This window comes from Xenia sp. Carnegie-2017, unplaced genomic scaffold (genome assembly GCF_021976095.1).
Source record: "Xenia sp. Carnegie-2017 unplaced genomic scaffold, XeniaSp_v1 HiC_scaffold_25, whole genome shotgun sequence".
Classification (NCBI taxonomy): Eukaryota; Metazoa; Cnidaria; class Anthozoa; order Malacalcyonacea; family Xeniidae; genus Xenia; species Xenia sp. Carnegie-2017.
In genome coordinates, this window is record NW_025813488.1 from 4049421 (window position 1) to 4072204 (window position 22784).

Below are 22784 nucleotides of genomic sequence, written 5' to 3' on the forward strand. Positions count from 1 at the left end.
TAATTGATAATACATCTTTGTCAGTTTTGTATGTTTTTTGTTGTCTTAGAAGTATATTTGCCTGTGTGGTCATATTGTAAAGTCTAGCGATTTAAGATTATTATATTGTGCCGTGTTTTTCATCATTTAATACTTTGGCGAAGACATACTGTTTTTTTTCCTGGAAATGTTTAGTGCTTATTCACTGCGAAGACAATGAATGAAACTATAAGTTTGAGAAGAAATGAATAAGAATATTGTTTAAAAAATTCACATAGTGTGTTTGAAAAGATGTTCGTTGGCTCATTGCCCTGTTTTATAAATTGTTCAAAGTGAACTAAGATCTTTACTTATTTTAAAAACTCTTTTTGCTTTTAGAGGGAAAATATCCGTCCTGTTCTTTCTCCAGCATCAATTTAATGACAGGGATTGTTTTGGTTCCAAGAGGATAAAAGTTTCTTATGATATGTTGTAATCAGTAATCCAAAACTATTCCAGCCTGATTTAGGACTTTGTGCTAAGATTCGTACTTTTCTATGGTAAAAGATTCTTAGAATGTGTTGTGTATGAATTTCTTTCTGATGGTCCTTGATGTGCGTATCTGAATAGTGAAGAACATCTTTCATTATCTTTTACATTTTATACACCTTTTGATGCAGCTGGTTAATCAGGTTTGCCGTGTTTCAAGTGAAAACCACATTGTTCATTTTCACTGCTAGACTGCTCTTGTTTTGTTTCGTGTGACTTTTTTACATTGGATATAATCTAGATATTACTCTCATGCATGCGTGTAGCTTAGTGTTATATTATAAACTACCTGCTTAAATTTTGAATTTTATATAAATATTACATAAATATGTCTAGCAGATTTGCCTTTAATGATTTGTGAGCTGCGTCTTGTGAAATCTTCAAAATGTTCGTGAAGGAATTTTACCACACAGTTTTCTGTTTTTTAAAGACCATTAATAGCTTTTTCAGTTAAATTGTGAAAGATAATGTCTTCTAAAGATATTTGAATATGTCAGGAAAGTAGTACACTAACATCGTAACAAACACAATTCAAGTGAAAGAGTTTTAAACCAATTAGATGGTCTTTGGATGCAACCAGAATAATGTGTGTGTATGTGTGGTAAAGTTCTGTTTCCTAAACACTTAACGTTGCCTGACATTCCATAAAGTTGTGTAGCTACATGCGTTGTCATTCAATTTTCACAATCTTCAAGGTTGGCTACTGGCATATCTCGAAATGAATTTGAGAGCTCAACTCCACTTCATCTCATACGCTTTCTCGTTTGGTAAGAGTTTATTTTTTTTTTACCTCAGTTATCTAATTTTTGAGAAAGATTGTCGAAACAATATCATAAACCTTTAAAATATGGGAGTTATTGTTCCAGGAGTATTGTTGAGTACGATGCTAATCAAATGATTGCTATTGGTGAATTTCATAAATCAAATATGGCGGTGAAATGTTCGAGCTTTTTGATAAAAATTTCGTTCTTCCTGATTTTCAGCAATATTGATTCTCGAAACTCATCTGAAAGTGACTTGACCCCAAGAATCAATGTCATCCTTGTTGGTGCGACGGGTGACTTAGCCAAACGCTATTTATGGAAGGGATTTTTTGACATATTTTTAACATCTGGTAAAGGAACTTTGACAAACACCAAGTTACATTTCTACGGCGCTTCAAGATTAGATCCTGATAAAGGAAGCGTTTCTTTAAATGAAATTTTAAGAACTTCAGTAAAGTGTATGAGTGATGAATGTAATGAGAAAAAGATGCAATTTATAAATCAAAGCGAATATCGGCGATTGAAACATTCGACCGATTATGGACATCTGAGTTCTGTTATTGAAAGTAGTTCTATCAAAGAAAGAGAAGTTGGCCGTATATTTTATTTATCTGTTCCTCCATTTGCCTATGAAGAAATAAGTAAGAATATCGCCGAAAAATTGCGTCCAAAATCAAAACAAACGTGGACGCGTGTTGTGTTAGAAAAACCGTTTGGTCATGATTTGAACTCGGCAGTAGATCTAGCTAATAAATTAAGCAAGTATTGGAAAGAAGAAGAAATATACAGGATTGATCATTATTTAGGAAAAGCTGGCATTCAACAAATAATTCAGTTTAAAAGGAGAATGCGGAATTCTTTGAAACCTTTTGGAATCATGATTACATTGAACAAGTGAGCATTGTTGTGAAGGAAAAAGTTGATGTTAAAGGCAGGATGGCATTTTATGATAAATATGGTGTCATAAGAGATGTATTTCAGAATCATCTTACTGAGATTCTTGCTTTATTTGCCATGGAGTTATCACATTCAGATAAACCTGTAGAAAGTTCTGAGAAATCTAAAGTGTTAAATGCAATTAAGCCAATCACTATACACGATGCAGTTTTTGGGCAGTACAAAGACTATAATAAACAGTTGAAAGAAGAACTTCCTAACATAGAAAATAGCAGTAACACAGCAACATTTGCTGCTGTGGTCATGAAGATCATGAACAAACGCTGGTTAAATGTTCCTTTATTGTTATGTCTGGGAAAAGCTTAGATTCAAGGCAAGCTTTTGTAAGAATTCAGTTTAAACATCGTAAATTTTGTGTTAAATCCAATTTAGGAAAAGATTCAACAGACTGTTTACCAGAACAGGTTGCCTTTTTTATACAAGGTGATATAATTGAAGTTCCATTAACAATTGTAACCAAGACAATAACTAACATAAAATTCCCTACCAACTGGGTTAACTTTACATTGAACTCTCAAATTTCAGATTTGATAAATGGAGAAAATGTAGTCATGAAACCTGAAGCTACGGAGCAGAATGCTTATATCACACTCATTCATGAAGTATTTTTAGGGAATAAAGAGATGTTTGTGTCTTTGAAGGATTTGCTCATGTCATGGAAAGTTTGGACACCATTACTAAATGATTTATCATTAACACAACCAAGAATTTACTCTCAGGAATCTTTGCAGGATTTAGATTTTGACATCATCAATGGACAAATAAGATATCAGAAGCAAAATCATGATTGCAAACTATCAGCAAAGTTAAAATACATTTATCAGAACAAGTCTTCCAGTTTTCGTGGCAAAAGGCTTTTAAGTGGTGATCAAACTAGTGTTGTAAATAAACTTGTTGAAGAAATACTTCTTGCAGCTCAGGAGAAAGTTAAGACTGGAAAAAAGTTTCACTTGGCATTATCTGGTGGTAGAACTGCTCAACATATTTTTCCAGTGTTAGCCATAATGATGAAGCATTTATCTTTGGAAAATATCCACATTTGGCAAGTTGACGAACGCTGTGTTGGTTCAAGTGATGAGCGCTCCAACTTTCATCAATTGTATCAAAATTTTTTAAAGTTTCTTCCTATCCCTTATGGCAATATTCATCCAATGCCTGTTGATGTGGCAGGATTATTATGCAAACCAAATGATCTGGGTGATAAACGCTATGAAAGACTTATGAAACATCATCTTGGTAATGACATGCTAGATTTTGTTGTTTTGGGTGTTGGTGAAGATGGCCACACTGCCTCTTTATTCGCAAGATCAACTGAGTTAACAAGCTCTGCTTGGATCAAGTTGAGTTTACATCATGTGATCTATGGCTCTAGAATGACAATGACCCTAAAGTTTCTTAACAAAAAAGTAAAAAATATTGCAGTACTCATTCTTGGCATTAGTAAACAGGAAATAGTTCAAAAACTATGGGATGACCCAATAAAAACTGATGATTTGCCCATAACTTTGCTACAACCTATTTCTGGAACACTAACATGGTATATTGATGACCAGGCTGTTGTGAAAAAAATGACTTAAGAATTACGAAAGAATGTTAATTGCGACATTGTTGCGTAAATAACAAGAATTATCATGACTGTCATGTGGTTATTTAGTTTGTTGGTGTATGGTATTACCAGACTTGCTGATTTATTAGTACATTGACAAGTAAAATGGGTTTTTTGGGGAATTGCTGCTAAATTTGGTTAAATATTGTATGCGTTATTGTGTGATAGAAACTTGTCAATTGTGTTTTTCGCTCTCAACGATCTTAGACTCCTCCCCCTAAGACCGTCCTTCATACGACACAGGTAACACATGCAGTGATGCGTGCATATGAGCTCGCCTAAGACGTGGCATGTGAAAAAAAACACAATTGGACACTTGTTGTTCCGTATGCAAGCCAAAATGTTGATGTGGTTTCTTCTTTCGTGCATGCTATTCTCCGTTGTAAGAATTCAAGGGAAAATCGTTTCGCCAAGAGTGTCACCAAAACACAGAATTGTTATCAGAAGTACGCCATCATTTGATCCTGCTGAAGAAATTTTAGAAAAATTTGGTGATAAAAACCAAATGAATTCAACGAACTTAAAGTTTTTGTTTAAAAGCATCGGCCTAGCTGTGATAGACGATGACAACAATACAAAAAAAAAATTACAGTCACAGGTAAAAATCTATTTAAAACTTGTGAGTTAAAGTGATGGCAGAAAGATAGGATTGAGGGGTATGAAGTATTAAGTTGAGATGACTAAACTTGATATAACGGAACTACATGTACTTACTACTGTTGGATTAAGCATTTGATATAAGAGAAGTAAGTTTCATGATAGATTAGTTGTATATAATATTGTAATGAAACCATTTCTATAAAAAGGTAATATTTGCAAATTAAAAATCTCAATGCCAATGAAAAATTTTTATTTTCCTAATCAACCAAAAAGACAGCAACTTAACTGCATTTAGTGCACTGGATTTTGCACCAGTAGTTATTGCCATATAAATATTATGTCTCATGTCTAATGCATTGTGTTTACAATTTGTATTGGCCACTTATGAAACTAGGCATAGGACTAACTAACTGCAATCAACAAATTTTCAAAAGATAATCTGTTTCAATGACTTGAGTGACACGTGTTTATCTTTTACATCTGCAGGCATGTTTTACAAGCAAACATTTTTTTAGCATGTACTCCAGAAATGATGGGACTATAAACAAGACTGATTTCATCAGTTTATGTCCTGCCATGTTATATCAGATGACTAAAAAAGAATGTAATTCAGAAAGTATTAAAATGTTGGATGAAGAGAAAGAAGAAGGAAAGGAGAAGCCAGCAAGAGGTATTTACACACATTCTGAAAAATTTTTTAACAAACTATTTTTACATATTAGTAGTGTAATACTTACCCCATCATGAAATTTATTTTTTAGCTTGGGGTTTTGGCTTTCTTTTTGTGACTATCATCAGTTTTGGGTCATTGATTGGTGCATTTGTTGTGCCATTAATGAACACAGCAATTTATAAGACATTACTGATGTGTATGGTGTCATTAGCTGTTGGTGTTTTAGGTGGTAGTGGCATATTTCATTTAATACCTGGTGTAAGTTTCTTGAATTTAAACTTAAGTTAAATTGTCATGTTATGTTTTGTAAGTATTATTTTTACTAAAGCTATAAGCTACAACATTGATATTTCATTTCTTTCCAGGCCCTTGGTTTGCCAGTTGATGATAATGATACTAGTTATTTATGGAAGTGCTCCATGATTTTTCTTGGATTATATGTCTTTTTTCTTCTTGAGTGCTCAATGAAGCTATATATCAGGTTCAAAGATAAGGAAAAACACCAGTTGGTAAATACAGTCATGTTATTTTTTAGTTGATAGATTTAAGTATAAAGTACTGCTGATTAATCCATTATTAGTTTATTACTACATGAATCTACCTAAAATAAACTAACTTTTTTTCAATTATACATTGTAAAATGGATGTTGTTGCATTACCCAGTAAATATTTTTTATAGTATGAAGAGGTGACAGCATTTAAACCAGATGCTGTTGAGGCAAAAACAATGAATTTCGCTCATTCAAGTAATGGTCATTGCCTTAACACGAATAATGATGAAAATTTTCCTGCTGATGTGATTTCAGATAATACTTATAAAAAACAAAACAGTAGAGTTGAACTAACAAGTAAAGGAAGTCAAAATAATGCTAAAGGAATGATGTTAGATGCTCCTAAGGGACGAGTTATAGCTACTGTAGCTTGGATGATCATTATTGGTGATGGATTACATAACTTTATTGATGGTCTTGCCATTGGTGCATCATTTACTGGTTCAGTTATCACTGGAGTCAGCACTTCTTTTGCTGTGATGTGTGAGGAGTTACCTCATGAGCTAGGTAGGACATGTAACTAGAATATAGTCATAGTGGTTATTACTATGTTATTACAGTAAAGAAGAACAGTATTTACAACATCAATTTTTTTGAAGGTGACTTTGCCATTCTACTTAAATCGGGTCTTACATATAAGGAAGCAATGTTGGCAAATTTTCTTTCGGCTTGCTGTTGTTATATTGGTCTAGTGATTGGTTTAGTTCTTGGTTATACCACATATTCTGTAAAGTATATTTATGGTATAGCTGGAGGAATGTTTCTTTATATATCTTTGGTTGACATGGTATGTTGGTTCATATCTATATTTTGTCATAGTGATTGCATTTAAAAGTCAACATGATAATTGTTCTTTTCAATCTAGCTTCCTGAAGCTTTGGAAATGGCATATGTTATTGGTGGCAATTCGAAGCAAAAGTTGATCAAGATGTTATGTTTTGTAAATGTTGCTATGATTTTTGGATATGGAGTTATGTTGGTCATTGCATTATATGCTGGAAATATTAATCTGTGATTGTCACATGACAAATAACAGTAATTGAATGTTGAATGATGTCAAGTCAAGCAAAGAATTGTAACTCAGGGAAGTGGTTGGTAGTTGTGTCATATGTTGCTCAAATATTTATTGCTGCTTATATTTATCATTGCAACTCTTTAAGGTGTAAAATATAACACAATATTCAAGATTAAGAGAGTCATTGTATTACTGTTATAATATATTAAATAGGTCATAAATGTTTTTTAATCTTTTTTAATTCATATTTATGTAATGTAAAATTGTTATGATTGTTGTAGTTAGTTGTTGGTTAATGTTCACCATAAAATTGTGTGAAAATGTACTACGTAGTTATAGTTCCTCTCAATGCACCTGTCTTGACTCCCACATCTTTTTACTTATTGGTAATCTACAGGATGAAACAATCATGAATTAAAGAATAATTAAACCTTAATTGATACATGGCATATTACAACATTAATTTACACATTTAATAAAAACAACAAGTTTTTTAAATTATTAAAATGGTTTTGAAGTTCTTTTAAGATGGCGTCATGAGACGTTGAAACATGTTTATTTTAAAAAAACTTGTCGCTTTTATTAAATGCGCAATATCAATAGTGCTATTACGCAGTTACGGTAACATTAAATTAATTGTTTTTAATATTTTTTTAATTCTTTTTTTTTTTTTATTTATGACTTTGTATACAAATAACAACTGTTTCAATGATTGTGTATGCCATAATTGTATTCCTTTTTCTTCACATAAACGAATACTGGCCTAAAATACAATCAACATATTTTTCCCAAGTTGTGCATAATGATAAACGGTTTATCTTGGAAAAATATCTACGTTTGGTAAATACGTTATTTTTGTATTTCTCAAATGACAATGCATCATTTTTAAGGCTTGATCCTGTCCCATATGGCATTATTCATTCAATGCCTGTTGATGTGGTGGGATTATTACGCAAACTTAATCGTGTGGGTGATAAACCTTATGAAAGATGAGCATGCCACATTGATGACCAGACTATCCTTAATACCGTGATAAAAGTTATGAAAGAGTATATTGCGACATGGTTGCGTAAGTGACAAAAATTTTCATGAATGTCTTGTGATTATTCATTTCGTTCGTGTAAGGTAATACAGTGTTATAAGCAGTGCTGTAGAAGTGGGGGCGCTTGGGGAGGAGCCCCCTTCTACCTTTGAAGTGGGTAACTTTGAAGGGCACTATTGACAAGAGAGCCCCCCATCTGATAAATTTCGTTCTACAGTACTGGTTATATGTTATATACTGTACGTATGGTTATACACAGAGAGGACCACTTCCCGATACGTTCTGCATATTTTAATTTACCACGTGTACGGTAGCTTTTTCAGTGTTCCTATTGGTCAGAAAATAACAATAGACTGTAGGGGCGCGTTGCGCGTCACATATGCAATTACAAATGCTTTAAAGTTCACACACAAATTTTCAAAATATTGTTTGTTGTCTTGTCCGTAGTACAACCAGATTTGTAGATGTTGTGAGTATATTAACAAATATAATGTTTTATCGGAGAATTACAGCTTTACTATCGTAGCTTTTTCGTGTTATGTACATTGCACCCTTCTCTCCCTTTCTTTCGTCTCAGGTAACTCGTGCGTGCCATCTAATTGTGTAGAGTATAGACCTTGGGAGGTGGCGTTAAAAATATCACATAATCACACGATTGTTCTTACGTGAGGAAGTCCAGATTGCAAAATGTCGGTGTGGTTTCTTTTTTTGTTTTTGATATTTTCCGTTGTAAGAATTCAAGGGAAAATCGTTTCGCCAAGAGTGTCAGCAAAACACAGAATTGTTATCAGAAGTACGCCATCATTTGATCCTGCTGAAGAAATTTTAGAAAAATTTGGTGATAAAAACAACATGAATCTAACGAATATGAAGTTTTTGTTTGAAAGCATCGGTCTAGCTTTGATAGAGGATGATAACAGTACATGGAAAAGTTTGCAATCTCAGGTAAAATACAATTTTGTTTTTTATGCTTTCTATTTTAAACACGTGCCTCGGAGAAATAATGAATAATTTCACTTATGTCTGTATACATAGTACTCTGTACAACGGATATGAAATGAACTGTTTCTCTCAAGCTCCAACAAGAATTTTGCCATTGTAAAATCTCATTTTAATACATTAATGTGAGCGAATGGTTTTCATATGAATTACGATCAGTAAAAATGGCTGTAACGAATAATTTACCTTCATGGACTTAAGAACTTTGTCATTTTCATTAATATCGGCTATAATGTCAATGTGATTGTTATTTGAATTTTTGTGCACAGGCACAGGCGAGATTTGCGGATTTGCTAAGCACTTGAGTCATTGACTAGTCAGGTGCTTTGCAACTACATTGAAGTGCTGCCCATTGATGAAATAAGGAAAAGAAATGTGACCAAATCTTTTCAAAGCCAGTTTCGGGATAAACTTACGAAAAATTACCAAAGCATTAGATATATACCTATGTCCTCCACCCAATCAATTTAAATGTTTTGCTATAAGTTGCTATTACTGAAAAACCTTTTGCAATTTTGGTCACATTGCCGAGGACTGTTTTGAATTCCTTATGCAATTTCTTTTTTCATTAAAGTTTAAGTTTATTTTAATCTTATAACTGAAAGACCGATACATTTGGATGACTAATTGCAATCAACAAATTTTCAAAAGATAATCTGTTTGAATAACCCGAGTGACACATGTTTATCTTTTACACCTGCAGGCATGTTTCACAAGCAGACATTTTTTTAGCATGTATTCCAGAAATGATGGGACTATAAACAAGACTGATCTCATCAATTTATGTCCTGCCATGATATATCAGATGACTAAAAAAGAATGTAATTCAGAAAGTATTAAAATGTTGGATGAAGAGAAAGAAGAAGGAAAAGAGAAGCCTACAAGAGGTATTTACACACATTCTGAAAGATTATCAACAAACACAGTTATTTTTACCATTAATATATGTATATTCTGCCACTTAACCCATCATGAAATTTATTTTTTAGCTTGGGGTTTTGGCTTTCTCTTTGTGACTATCATTAGTTTGGGGTCTTTAATTGGTGCATTTGTTAAGCCATTAATGAACAAAACAATCTACAAGATGTTACTGATGTGTATGGTGTCATTAGCTGTTGGTGTTTTAGGTGGTAGTGGCATATTTCATTTAATACCCCATGTAAGTTTTTATATTGTTGACTTTACCTATGATGTGACATTGCTATATTTTGTGAAAATTATTTTTACTATAGCTTCAAGAGACAAAAGTGCAATTTTATTTTTTTTTCAGGCTCTCGATTTGCATGTTGATGAAATTGGTGCTAATTATTTGTGGAAGTGCTGCATGATTCTACTTGGATTATATGTCTTTCTTGTTCTTGAGTGCTCAATGAAGCTATATATCAGGTTCAAAGATAAGGGAAAACACCAGTTGGTAAATACAGTCATGTTATTTTTTGATTAGTAATAAATTACTGTTGATTGATCTATTATTTCTACATAAAGCTACCTTAAAAAATTGTTTGCACTACCTTATATAGTATAGAGAGATGACAACATTCAAACCAGATGCTGTGGAGGCAAAGACATTGAATTTCATTCGTTCAAGTAATGGTCATAACTTTATTCCGAACAATGATGAAAACTTTGCTACTGATGTGATTGCAGATAATACTTATAAAAAACAAAACAGTAGAATTGAACTAACAAGTAATGCAATTCAAAACAATGCTGAAGGAAAGATGTTAGATGCTCCTAAGGGACGAGTTATAGCTACTGTAGCTTGGATGATCATTATTGGTGATGGATTACATAACTTTATTGATGGTCTTGCCATTGGTGCATCATTTACTGGTTCAGTTATCATTGGAGTCAGCACTTCTGTGGCTGTGATATGTGAGGAGTTACCTCATGAGCTAGGTAGGACATGTAACTAGAATATAGTCCTTTTGCAGATGAACCATCAACAAAGCTAGATAACGTTTACAAGATTGATTTATGTTTGAAGGTGACTTTGCCATTCTACTTCAATCTGGCCTTACATACAAGGAAGCAATGTTGGCAAATTTTCTTTCGGCTTGCTGTTGTTATGTTGGTCTAGTGATTGGTTTAGTTCTTGGTTATATCAAACAAACTGTAAAGTATATTTATGGTATAGCTGGAGGAATGTTTCTTTATATATCTTTGGTTGACATGGTATGTTGGTTCATATCTATATTTTGTCGTAGTGATTGCATTTAAAAGTCAACATGATAATTGTTCTTTTCAATCTAGCTTCCTGAAGCTTTGGAAATGGCATATGTTATTGGTGGCAATTCAAAATTAAAGTCAATCAAGATGTTATGTTTTGTAAATGTTGCAATAATTTTTGGATATGGAGTTATGTTGGTAATTGCATTATATGGTGAAAATATTAATCTGTGATTTTCACATGACAAACATGTGTGGTAACAGGAATTTAATGATGTCAAGCCATAAATTGCAGCTCAAGGGAAGAAGTTGGTGGTTGATTCATATTTTGCTTAACTATATAAAAACTAGGGCAGCAAAGTATAATAAAATACACAGGACTAAACAAGTCATTATATTACTGGTGTATTAATCAGGTCATAAATGGTTTTTTTAAAACTTTTTTAATCTATCTTTGCACAATTGTTAGAGTTATAATAATGGTATATATGGTGGTTAATAATTTAAAAGAACTCATTTGTTAACAAATGTTCACCATAAAACTGTGTGGAAATGTTTCTTGTTTTGATGGTTTGTCTCAATGCACATTGTCCAGACTCACTCATCTTTTTACTAATTGGTGCTCTATAGGATGAAATAATCGTGAATTGTAGAATAATTAAATATTCCTTGATAGATGGTGTTTTACAGTATACAACATGATACAAACTTTGTGTATCAAACACAAATCCATTTTTCAAACAAGGAATGATAAGAATCATTGTACCTTGACTTTTTTATTGGCATTTTAAAAATAGTTGTCTTTTCCAAATCAATACAATTCTCAGCAAATGAATGCTGATGGTCTACATCATGTTTATGTTGTTCCTTTTGCTTCACACAAAATGAGCATTGGATTTTACCAGTGACTGCAAAAATAATCCACTTTCCTCAACAAGAATTCACAAAAATAACAATTTCATCGAAGGCTAGTAATGCTTTAGTAAACTAACAAACCAGCCATCCTGTATCCAGTAGTGTGACCTTGTTTTTTTGATAGTGCTTCAGGTGTGTCTCCTTGATGGTTGGTCAGGGATATATTTGCAGCATGATTGATAAGGCATGCCAATGCTGACATATGACCTGATGCAGCTCGATGAGCAGGTGTGTTACCTGAATCTAAATCAGAAGATAATGAATGTGAAAAGAAAATGTTGTATAAATATACCAGTAAATTAAACATATTTACTATCTGTAGCATTTGCATCCATATCTTGATCTAATAGCCAATGTAGACATGCTAATGATCCTTTCTGAGCAGCCTATATGGTGAAACAATGTTGTTTATTTCTGTACCATAAAGAAATTAACATTAAAAATTATCCTTTACATAGTGAGAACTGATTCTTCCAGCATTATCTTTCTTTGTTAATGGTATCCCAAGTTTCATGAGGTACTTTAAACACTCAAGATGTCCTCCAGCAACAGCAAGGTGTTGAACCATTGCGCTATCATTGTCAACTACCAAGAGGTCAACTTCATGTTTCTTAAAAACCTTTAAACATTCAAGACTGCCAAACATGGCAGCAAAATGAACTGGAGTTCTTCCATGTCTATCTGACTTCATAATGTCTACTTTTCCAGATTTTAGCAAACAGCTAAAAGAATAGTATATTTCAAAAGTAAGTTGGCTAACTAAATCTCAAATAGTTGGTAGTGTAATGTAGGGCTTACTTTAGTGTGTCACTGTGGTTTTGCTTTGCAGCTAAATGAGCTGGAGTGCATAAATGATAATCTACAACATTAAGATCACAGTTTTTATCAATAAGAAGAGAAAGGCATTTTTTTTCTCCATGGTAGGCAGCAGTATGAGCTGCCGTCTGTCCTTGGTGGTCAAATTGGTCTACACTCTCTGTATACTTAAGAAGTTGACGAAGTGTTTCAGTATGTCCACCAGTACATGCCTCATGTAGAGATGTTCTACCCGCACTATTTTCCTTAAGAGGATTAGCACCAACCTTAAAAAAAGGAAACATCAATCTCTATAGCCTCAAAACGTTAAGCTAGGTGAACACAATTTTACACAACGACTACATTACTACCTTCAATAACAACTGTACCACTTGTATTTCTCCATATGCAGATGCTAAATGTAATGCAGTTCTTGACACCTGATGTTCTGTCCTTAAGGCATCGATGTCAGCATTTTCCGAAGATAAAATCTTCTCAACTAAAGTTAGATTTCCATTTTTACATGCAGAATGTAAGGCAGAAGTGCGTTGAGCATCATTCATATCGCACATTGGCTAAGCATATCATCAAAATGATAGCTTTCATACAATATAAATGATAAGATTATCAATCTGTATGTTTCAGTCATTTGGTAAACTACCCAACAGCCAGTGTAGTGGCAAAACATTGAATACAACCATACCATTCAGTTGTATCATAGCAACACTAATACTACAATACTTTTATTGGAACTCTTCTGATCTTAGTATTTTCTTGTTAACTGAAGCGTGTTTAGCGCTATTTTTATCCGGATAAATTACAACAGTGGCGTATTTTGACTTTAATTTTACGTGGCAAAAAGTTTGAGAACGAAGAAAGAAGATACAAAATGACGAATGACGATCCATAATCAAACCAAATAACAATGTCTTCTGAGCGTAATGAACAAATATCGTCATTTAACATTAATGGTTTTGATGAATGGCAGAGCATCGACGACAGAAATGGCTCTGAGAAAAGTTCTAGTAGTGACAGCCAAAATTCATCGAGCTGGTATTTAGTTCAGGTACGCAAAATAGAAATTTTAAATGATCTAATCTTTAGATTTATTGATTTAAAATTGATCATTTATTGGGTTTTTTCATAAAGTATTTTTAATTTAGTGTTTTCAGAGGTGTTTATTTTTGTGTTTTCAGGAGTCCTCGTCAATTGTGGACATTGGAGATGCAGAAGATCTTCAATCAAAAACAGTTATTGACGTAAAAGGTGACAGACTAAGACACATTGTTTATCAGATGTGTGATAAAAAATTTGGGATTTGCCACTCTAAGAACTCTTTGAATATATTTTTTTAGATAGTAACTAGTTTGCAGTTTTGTTTTAATTGTGGAGATTTAATTGTTTATGTAAATGTTAATAAATTATTTCATCATTTCTCAGTTATCTTTGGTCCTTCCAAAAACAGCCAGAAGTATATGTAATTTTTGCACACACTATACAGCAGTTATTTCAATATTAATATGGTTAATTTTATAATATCTACTATGATTTGATCATTTCTATAGCTCAGCTGACCAAGGTCTGCCACAGTCAGCCATGTCAGAGAACGAGTTCATTCATCGAATGAGAGAACACATGGCTGAAGAAGTGGGAGGTTATGTATGTTAGTTAATATGTATTTTTTAAAAATTTTCCCTGTCTACTGTTCAGTTTCGCTTCTAACTAAAATACTTTACATTATTTCCATATTTTTTTCAATAAAACTTGAAAGAAACACGCAACATTCCTACATCACATTTTTAGTTCTCTGTTTTCCGTAATTTCCATTTATTGTAGAAAGCTTTGCATAAATGCTGAAAGACATCTTTGTCTTTATCTGAGCTTGATTAATGGCATGGCTCCTATTTTGTGTTGATATTTGACAAAAGATTGATTTTCTTTTAAAACCTAAATTCATATTATTTTTTTCTTTTTAATTCTCTTGTTATGTTTATTTTATTAAGGTTTGGAATGCTAGTAAACAGACTGCAAAAAGAGCATTTGATCTCTATGCCAATATTGATATTTTGCGTCCATACTTTCATGTTGAACCTCATGAAGTTAGAGAAAGGTATGTTAACTATTTATGAGAAAGTACAAATTTGCCCTACATTTTTACAGATTTTTTTAATTTTTCCAGACTGATTGCCTCAATGTTGCCATCATTACCTAAAAAATCTTCTCCTGTTGTAAGTGAACTTAGTCAAAGGTTGAATTTCATAGTTGAAAGTTGAGTTATAAAATGTAGTATAGTTGTATTATATGTCATTGAGCAACTCACAACAATCAAGAGTCAAATGTCTCAATTGAAAATTTTCCCACTTCAATGAAATGTTCTGTTTAGACAGTGAATGGTGAACTTTATGGACCATTGATGCTTGTGTTTACATTGATTGCCATTCTTCTGTTTTCAATGAAGTCTTCAGGACATACTGTTGTAAGTCTGCTTTTATTTAACAGTTTTGTAGTTTTTTGTAAAATATAATCTTAGTTTTTTTATCAAACTTTTCATATTTTAGCAAGAAGGAACATTAATTGGAACAGCCTTTGCTATTTGCTTTGGATACTGGATTGGTGCTTCATGTTTTTTTAAAATTGTTGCCTACATCTGTAATACACATCTTACATTATTGCAAACAATTTCATTGACGGTAATTTTACAGGCTTACTTATAGAGATCTGTGTTATTTTTATAATTGGATTTTTTCAATTATATAGGGTTATGCTTTGTTTGGTCCATGTCTATGTTTGTTTGTTACAACTTTTATTCACCGTGATACTCATTCAATTTTCTATCTTTTTTGGTTGTTGCTTGGTGGTTTGCCATCAGTGAGAATGGTAAATATTTTAGTTTTATGACAATCTAACATGTGCAATGCAGCATACTTGAAATTCTCTTCATGTCTCACATAGGTAAGCATTTTTGTGAGCCGAACATGGCAAAAGAAGCAAGGATTGATTGCTGGTTGTATTGTTGCAGCATTTCATATGTTTTTTCTGTTATATCTACTCTTTGCCTATCGTCAAGCTCTGTTAGAACCAGAAGTGATTATTGGCTATTCAACAAATGGTATCACAGACAACCCAATAATTAAAGAAATAAACATATACAATAGAGTTCTTAGAACTGGGAATATAAGTAGGATTTAGATTTGAAGGATTGGATTCAAGTTGTGGTAAGAAAAAATATATGTGGATATATATGCAAGATTGTATTTTTTTCTTCAGTTAACTATTATGTGCTCATTGTATTTTGCCTGTTTGTGCATTTTTTATATTTTGGACAACAGAGCAATGTAGAAAATTATACATTTCTCATAATATGTGTGTGATAGGTAAACTATTGATAAAATAGTGTTGATAGAATAGACACAACTTGTGGTTTCTGTATATTAAAATATGAACCTTCTCTATTAAGTTGAAAGTTTTTATCAAAAAAAAAGTTTGACCACATATCTACAAAACTACATGTAACTACTTCTGACTACCGATTACCACATGTACGCGCAGCGAACCTATTTTTATTGTCTGCACTTAAATATTATCCTGGACTTAAATTCGTATAGTCATAATAACTCGAAGGGACTTTTTTCCGAGGTAATTTATCTCACCAAAACGAGGTCTGGCGGGAAGTTCGATGACAATGCATTACTTTGGTTGAAAAATAAACATAAAATATCGAAGTTTTTGAGAGCATTTTCAAATAATACTATGAATATATCGCCGCATAGATTGAGGAAAGGATCAGGAACGATGAAGCCAAGATTACAAAGTCCCATGCCGACGCCTGTATTCGGAAACGAGGGTATTTTTAGTCATAAAAGTGCTAGAACTCGAAGCCGCTTGGACGACTTTCATCAACCACCAAGACCACCTGTTAAATCTGCTCCTCCTGTTAGCCGCATTTTTAGGCATACTCGACGTTATTCTGACGGACCGCAACGCGTTAGTTTTGGTTCAAAACAAGATGGTATCCTTTGAAAACATTTTTTTTAACAGTTATCGTTAAATATTTGTATCGTTTTACTTAGATTGCTAACATTTTTTAAACATCCTTTACTGCCTTTTAGTATTGGATAATCTGTGTTACAACTCAATGTCTCATGTTCCATACTTCGAACAGGTATGACAAGTAAACTTGTTCACTAAACTTAGAAAGACCAAGCATTTTTCTTCTTTCTGAATCATTTTCGTCTAGTGCTTTAAAATTATTGGCAAACTGGGTCAAGGCTCGTTTGGTGAGGTATAATCACATTGAAGTACTTGTCAATGGTTTTTTTGTTCTTTTGAGAACACTTCTATGTATTTAGGTATTTAAAGTTGAAAGCAAGGAAGATGGATGTCTGTATGCTGTCAAGAAATCCAGAGTACGATTTAGAGGAGAGTACGACAGGTGATTATACATGTAAACAATCATGGTTCCTTTCTTTATTTCTTAAATGAAATTTCTTCTCCCCTGTAGTTTAAAGTAATATAACTCTTTGGATTACATTTCAATGAATAAACGTTTTGTCTATATATGTGTCTGTGTTGGCATTAAGTTTAAGCTTTTTGCTCATCAATTCACCTTATCTATTTTCTTTTCTTAACTTTCCTTTATGTCTAAATGTAAAATGTCAATTAATGTTTTTTCAAACAAAGTCATTGTCTTTAGACAGCAGAGACTTGATGAAGTGAAAAAGCATGAAAAATTACGGCAGCACCCAAACTGTGTGAAATTAATCAAAGCTTGGGAAGAAAGGTATGTTTTATCTTCTCTTATCTCTGTGAACCATTTTTTGTTTGTTTTAGTCAAGATCATTCAATAATACTATTTTAATAAAAATACAGAGGTCAATTGTATATTCAAACAGAACTTTGTGATATGAGGTAACACTCTGTCCTTTTGTGTATTTTATTTCTTATAATGTAATCAAGTGTTCAATTTTGTAGTTTGACAGATTTTTGTGACAAACACACAAAAATTGAAGAGAGATTTGTTTGGGATATTCTTGTTGATCTAACACAGGTTACCTAACCGTTTTCATTTTTTTTCACTTTTTTAATTTTCCACTGATACATGTGATCTGGGATTTTTTTATTGTTTTCACATATTTAGGGTCTGAAGCATCTCCATGACAACAATATGGTTCACATGGATATAAAACCATCAAATGTATTGATTGGTTTGGACAGCCTGTATAAAATTGCGGACTTTGGGCTTGTTCTTGACTTATATAATGTAATTCAAAACCCATTGTTGTATATTTTTCAAGAATGAGAAGATTGAGTGGTGAAACCCTTAGCATTTATCTTGTTTTTTTTAACATTTTGTCTCTACTTCATTGTGATTCTATTTCAAACCCATAATTGAGCCTTCAAAACAAATTCTTTTCTTGCATGATTTAGTGAATCCATTGAAAATCCACTTTTTCAAAACACTCTGTTTAACACTGTGTAGAAATTTCTTTTGATCTTTTGTTGGTAGCATCATTTCAGCGAGGGTCAAGAAGGTGATCCTATGTATTTGGCACCAGAACTGCTTGAAGGACAATTCTCCAAGGCAGCTGACATCTTTAGCCTTGGTATAAGCTTACTTGAAGTAGCATGTGATCTTGATCTACCACGTGGTGGTGATGCGTGGCATCACCTTCGTGAAAAACGGATTCCAATGTCCTTTCTTCAAGGTAGAGGAATGAGAAAGCACATTTATATATAGTTATGTTTTTGTTCATAAATCACCTTTTTGTATAGGCGTATCGGCAGAATTATCCTGTCTTATTTGCAGAATGATGGACCCTTTGCCTGGAAACAGGTCAGTACGTAGAAAGAAGACTAATTAGGTAGTGGCGTAGTGACCAATCAGGAAAAATGTCATTCAATCTATATAAATGAAAGATTGAATCATTGAATCTACGTAAATGAAAGATTTAAGAAAATCTATCATGCATGTTAGTTCTGTTTTTTCAATGTAGACCAACAGTTGACGATATTCTAAAGGAACCTGTCGTGATTAAGGTACTGTGACGTTGAGCTGAGAATATTAAAAAAATCTTTTTTTTTTACTTGTAATTAACATCGATGATAGAGCTTTTCCCTCCTATTCCCAAAAAACCCAAATATTTTAGTTTTCACCCCGATTTTTCTCTCAGGCGAACGCACGAAGGAAAAGATTAAAGTTACTTAATGCAGCGGTAGGGTTGTCGAAGCATTGATTTAAGTATAACAACGGTTTGATTATAGTTAAAATAACGTATGTTTTTTGCAATTTTTTTATTTCATTTGATTCAAGTGTTTGTTTTGGGATTTCAAAGTTACGCTTAAACTTGTTAGAAGTTAATGTGATAATTCACAGTTTCTAGCTTTAATAATTGCATGAACGTCTTCATACATGTATGTAGGGTAGGGCAAGCAAAATCAATTTACACAAGATTTACTACTTTGTTCATTTTCTCTTTGATAGAGTGCAAAATTCAAAATTATTCTTTCTCCTTTCACGTTCCTCCTGTTTTGGATCTGGTATACTTTCGTGGTGAAACCTTTTCATATTTTATGCGGTAAATTTTGTCTGATTACAAGTCCACATTCTTTAGCAATGTTATGTATATAAATGGAAAATTATGACTCGAAAATGATTTGATTTTTAATGTGTTTCCTAGATTGTAACAACTTTCGAGTCTCTAGCACGACCGAATTGCTTCAGGAAAACATGTTTGACTACAGTCACTATTCGGAAGGTATGACGTACATTCTTTGTTCATTATTATAAAGTACATTGTATATTATTGTAGATCACGTATTTGTGGGAGATTTGGTGTTGTTCTAGATGAGCGTCAGATTTTTTTTTTTAAAGTTTTATTGCAACTATCTAATTATCTCTGCTATCTTTTTATCCTTAAAGATAGTGTTTTTGGTATGACCTCATTTTCGACTTCTATTGATGAAAAACTCTCATTAAAGAATAGTTTTTCTCCCAGGAATATTTCAAGATCATACTTATTAAGGTGAATGCTTGCTACATTTCTCCGGTTTTTATAAGATATGCAACATTAGTTTGTGATTCATAAATTTTCTAGCGATGAAGACTCGCCCAGAAGAACATCACCATTTCATACATGTCTATCGAAGCACTCACCATGGCGTGACGCGAGTGGAAGGTACGTACAGAAGGGAAATAATGATAAACGCTATCAAGTAACAAGATACTGTGGTATGGCGTTTGAGTTCGTTGTATTATGTTAGTTGTACATAGCGCAAACTTTCACCCACGATTAGAGAATCGTTGATTTACTTACATAATAATCGTTTTCATGTGAGCTCGTCTTATCTTCAGCGACTTTATTTATCTATTCTTCAATATCAACATTTACATGTTTGTAAATGTGAATGAAATGAAATGAAGTGAAATGTTATTAAATGTTCAAACCATTTACTTTATCAACATTTACTTCATCTTTGATGCCAATAGTAAGCTAATATTCAGACATTTTTTTTGTCTAGTATTTTTAATTTTCAATTTCAGCATAACTCCACCAATAGCTAACAGCAGTCCCCGAATGAACTGTACTCCACCATCTGAATCAGCAAAGTATATTAGTGGAATTGATCCCATCTTAAAGAGCCAAATTGGACCTAAGAATTTGATGGAGGTATATAAGTGAAAATAACGTGCTTTCCTTGTCTGCCATGACCGATTGGTAGATAAAATGACGCGATTTTTGAGTGAGTTTTTTGCAACAATCTCCAGAAAAAATTACTATAACTAAAGTACAGTCAAAGATGACTGGAATGAAGGAAGGACAATTTTGTCTTTATCAGGGTCTAGAATTTGCAGAACACTCCATAACTGTTGATGTAAATATAAAATAATGTTAAATAATTGTATGATGAATGTTTGTAACCTTTTCGGTGAAACTTATTTTCTTTTTACTTTGAAGATTTTTGAAGATGTGGCAAAAGATAGTGAAAGTTTTTGAATCTTTTTGATTTAAACCTGGAACTTACAGCATCTGGTAGCATTGGAGGAATTTGAAAAAGCCAGAAATTTCTCCACAATTATCATTGATATGCAACAATTAACCTTACAGAGAAGGACAATTTACATCATACTTGTACAGACACAATAAAAACAAACACAATTTAAAAAAATATTTGAAACTAGGAGGTTGCACAGATATTCAGTATCATAATTACCATGGAAAAAAATTTTAGTTTCATGTTTTTCCTTAATTGACAAGCATTTTACCAAAGTCCAACTTTGTCTCTTCTTTATTTACTTTATATATTCCTCAGTGTTCAAATCAGATTTTTAATTTACCATTATGTCTGGAAAATTATTTTGTATGCTACAATTGTGTTCTTGGCGAAAGAGAAAAAGATTGACACTAGCTTTGTACCACCAACAAAATGCAATGACAATGAAAACATGCCAGAATTGATGGCTTGCACCAATGTAATTAACATGTCCTAAAGAACAAATTTTTTGTTAATATTTTGTTTTCTATTTTTATGATTTTATATGCTAAAAAAATAAGAATCTATACCAGGAAATATTGATTCTGGGAACTTAGAGACATAGAATCCAAATGCCACTACCCCAAGAAAATACATAATCATCACTTTTGGAAGAAAAATCTGTCAAAAAATTTAAAAAAATTAAAAAGTTGTCCCACCATTACACAATACTATACAACCATACAATACACAACCATGCCTTCTCACATATCATTACAATATACCACACAATGGCAGGTATACCATTTAACTATGTTTTTATTGGACAAAGAGAATAAAAAACTGACTGCATCATACCATACATACCATTTTATGATACCTAGACTTGGATGCCATTGAACTACTTTCATACCTGAACAATTTCCTGTGTAAAGCCTCCATTTAGCCACAACCAGTGTGTTGATGGTATCACACCAAATATTCCTAGAGCGGAAAAGATCATAATCCTTTTTCTTTTCCAAAGGCTTGACATATGCTTAGGATGAAGTTGGATGAGTAAGGACATTGTTGACATGATAATGATGGCAAACAGGTACAACAATTGTAAATTCTATGAAAGATTTAAAGAGAGTTTAGAAGAGGTTTTTTTTTCTATGTATTTGAATCAATCTTACAGTTTCACAATAGAAAGCATAGTATAAACTGGGTAGATAACATCCACAAAGAGCCAATGAGATTCCGGCATAATCTAATCTTATAGAAATGTTATAGATTTTCTCTGAGTGGCAATTGAACATATGATAACCAACAGAAGAAAGCATACACAACTAAAAAATAAACACATTTGATTAATGTTCCATAAAACTAATTTACATCTTATTTTGCAAAAAAATATCACCACATAATAATTTGTATTACACCAACAGACTATATGCTGCAAACCTGATAGAAAAGCAAGAAGCATGAGAACACCATGTGATCAGCATGGTTTCCTTCAGCTTGAGGGATAACCACAGCATTGGTGTAAAGAAAAAGAATAAAAAATATCAAAAATCCAATCAGGTGGGTCCAAATATTTATTGTCTCGTTATTCAACTGCAACAAACTAAACATAAAGGAAATGTGCGTACTTTGTAAGTATGACAACGGATATTTCTGAGCATTAATAGTTAATTTTTAATCCGCAAAGCACCTTCTAAGACATTTTCCATAAGATAAAAACGACCTATATCCGGTAGTTATATAGGGGTTTCCACGGAGATAAAATGGAATTTCCCTGTAATCCAGTAAAGTGATGTTTCTTGATTTTTCCAGCTCATGATAAGGTGCTTTCACATTGCCAAGTTCCACTTCATTTGTTTTGAAGTTAGAATTTTCTTCGACCATTTATTGATTTGTTTTTGTTTTATTTCTCTTATGAAAGATTGTAGAAATTGCGTGAAAAAATATATTCACAAATATTAATTGCATTAATAATATTGCAGATAGGAGGTCGATAAATTACGATGTTGCTATAGTCATATAGTTCAACAAAATATTTCTTTTTCAGATTTATTCCCTCACGTTGTATTTGCCATTTTTGGCAAGTTTTCAACTTACGATTTACCATCTTTCGAAATAAGTAATTCGTATCAGTCGGAAGATTCCGTATAATAAACTTCTTCGAGGTACAAGTCAAACATCCTATTATAAATATTTTTTAAGTCATTTTTATGCAAT

At 32.6% G+C, this 22784-nt stretch overlaps 6 protein-coding genes across 6 annotated transcripts; 4 read left to right on the forward strand and 2 right to left on the reverse strand.

Moving 5' to 3' along the window:
- The first annotated feature begins 1429 nt into the window (after positions 1-1429).
- Positions 1430-3877, forward strand: LOC124452585 (GDH/6PGL endoplasmic bifunctional protein-like). The gene is given in 4 exon segments (XM_047003161.1): positions 1430-2110; positions 2113-2505; positions 2508-2651; positions 2754-3877. Coding segments are annotated over 4 exon segments (2265 nt in total). The 5' UTR covers positions 1430-1434; the 3' UTR covers positions 3806-3877.
- LOC124453473 lies at positions 3873-11425 on the forward strand. Its single transcript, XM_047004286.1, has 14 exons — positions 3873-4432; positions 4921-5104; positions 5196-5365; positions 5473-5616; positions 5787-6165; positions 6258-6445; positions 6524-6669; positions 8384-8660; positions 9418-9601; positions 9704-9873; positions 9985-10128; positions 10235-10613; positions 10702-10889; positions 10968-11425. The coding sequence occupies exons 1-14, from the start codon at positions 4103-4105 to the stop codon at positions 11115-11117; spliced, it is 3033 nt and encodes a 1010-aa protein (XP_046860242.1). The 5' UTR covers positions 3873-4102; the 3' UTR covers positions 11118-11425.
- LOC124452587 (serine/threonine-protein phosphatase 6 regulatory ankyrin repeat subunit C-like) lies at positions 11273-13354 on the reverse strand. Its single transcript, XM_047003162.1, has 7 exons — positions 12965-13354; positions 12597-12880; positions 12253-12520; positions 12112-12184; positions 11880-12041; positions 11650-11791; positions 11273-11507 (listed from the first exon to the last, which is right to left on the reverse strand). The coding sequence occupies exons 1-7, from the start codon at positions 13163-13165 to the stop codon at positions 11387-11389; spliced, it is 1251 nt and encodes a 416-aa protein (XP_046859118.1). The 5' UTR covers positions 13166-13354; the 3' UTR covers positions 11273-11386.
- An 84-nt stretch (positions 13355-13438) lies between these two features.
- LOC124452588 (protein YIPF3-like) lies at positions 13439-16045 on the forward strand. The gene is made up of 9 exons (XM_047003163.1): positions 13439-13659; positions 13790-13858; positions 14157-14252; positions 14597-14703; positions 14773-14821; positions 14977-15069; positions 15152-15283; positions 15351-15470; positions 15546-16045. Exons 1-9 carry the CDS (start codon positions 13519-13521, stop codon positions 15780-15782), a joined length of 1044 nt encoding a protein of 347 aa, XP_046859119.1. The 5' UTR covers positions 13439-13518; the 3' UTR covers positions 15783-16045.
- A 218-nt stretch (positions 16046-16263) lies between these two features.
- LOC124452738 (membrane-associated tyrosine- and threonine-specific cdc2-inhibitory kinase-like) lies at positions 16264-20866 on the forward strand. Its single transcript, XM_047003334.1, has 18 exons — positions 16264-16602; positions 16703-16755; positions 16831-16875; positions 16943-17025; positions 17287-17373; positions 17463-17501; positions 17565-17640; positions 17731-17853; positions 18100-18298; positions 18366-18426; positions 18587-18629; positions 18764-18805; positions 19075-19168; positions 19271-19348; positions 19513-19615; positions 19688-19768; positions 20134-20260; positions 20549-20866. Exons 1-18 carry the CDS (start codon positions 16344-16346, stop codon positions 20585-20587), a joined length of 1632 nt encoding a protein of 543 aa, XP_046859290.1. The 5' UTR covers positions 16264-16343; the 3' UTR covers positions 20588-20866.
- Positions 20777-22716, reverse strand: LOC124452740 (progestin and adipoQ receptor family member 3-like). The gene is made up of 6 exons (XM_047003338.1): positions 22258-22716; positions 22008-22170; positions 21740-21892; positions 21478-21675; positions 21155-21245; positions 20777-21077 (listed from the first exon to the last, which is right to left on the reverse strand). The coding sequence occupies exons 1-6, from the start codon at positions 22449-22451 to the stop codon at positions 20920-20922; spliced, it is 957 nt and encodes a 318-aa protein (XP_046859294.1). The 5' UTR covers positions 22452-22716; the 3' UTR covers positions 20777-20919.
- Positions 22717-22784: the final 68 nt, after the last annotated feature.

Coding starts and splice junctions, on each gene's coding strand:
- LOC124452588 (XM_047003163.1), top strand. CDS start 13,519: ATGTCTTCTGAGCGTAATGAACAAATATCGTCATTTAACATTAATGGT. Junction 14,704..14,772: donor CCTCATGAAGTTAGAGAAAG/GTATGTTAACTA, acceptor TAATTTTTCCAG/ACTGATTGCCTCAATGTTGC. Junction 15,471..15,545: donor GTTTGCCATCAGTGAGAATG/GTAAATATTTTA, acceptor TGTCTCACATAG/GTAAGCATTTTTGTGAGCCG.
- LOC124452740 (XM_047003338.1), bottom strand. CDS start 22,451: ATGGTCGAAGAAAATTCTAACTTCAAAACAAATGAAGTGGAACTTGGC. Junction 22,171..22,257: donor TATGGAAAATGTCTTAGAAG/GTGCTTTGCGGA, acceptor CTTTATGTTTAG/TTTGTTGCAGTTGAATAACG. Junction 21,078..21,154: donor CCCAGAATCAATATTTCCTG/GTATAGATTCTT, acceptor TTTGTTCTTTAG/GACATGTTAATTACATTGGT.
- LOC124453473 (XM_047004286.1), top strand. CDS start 4,103: ATGAGCTCGCCTAAGACGTGGCATGTGAAAAAAAACACAATTGGACAC. Junction 4,433..4,920: donor AAAAAAAATTACAGTCACAG/GTAAAAATCTAT, acceptor TTACATCTGCAG/GCATGTTTTACAAGCAAACA. Junction 9,602..9,703: donor AAAAGAGAAGCCTACAAGAG/GTATTTACACAC, acceptor TTTATTTTTTAG/CTTGGGGTTTTGGCTTTCTC.
- LOC124452587 (XM_047003162.1), bottom strand. CDS start 13,165: ATGTGCGATATGAATGATGCTCAACGCACTTCTGCCTTACATTCTGCA. Junction 12,881..12,964: donor TGGTACAGTTGTTATTGAAG/GTAGTAATGTAG, acceptor CCTTTTTTTAAG/GTTGGTGCTAATCCTCTTAA. Junction 12,042..12,111: donor GGATGCAAATGCTACAGATA/GTAAATATGTTT, acceptor CTTCTGATTTAG/ATTCAGGTAACACACCTGCT.
- LOC124452738 (XM_047003334.1), top strand. CDS start 16,344: ATGAATATATCGCCGCATAGATTGAGGAAAGGATCAGGAACGATGAAG. Junction 18,299..18,365: donor TCCAATGTCCTTTCTTCAAG/GTAGAGGAATGA, acceptor CTTTTTGTATAG/GCGTATCGGCAGAATTATCC. Junction 19,169..19,270: donor ACCTTTTCATATTTTATGCG/GTAAATTTTGTC, acceptor TGTGTTTCCTAG/ATTGTAACAACTTTCGAGTC.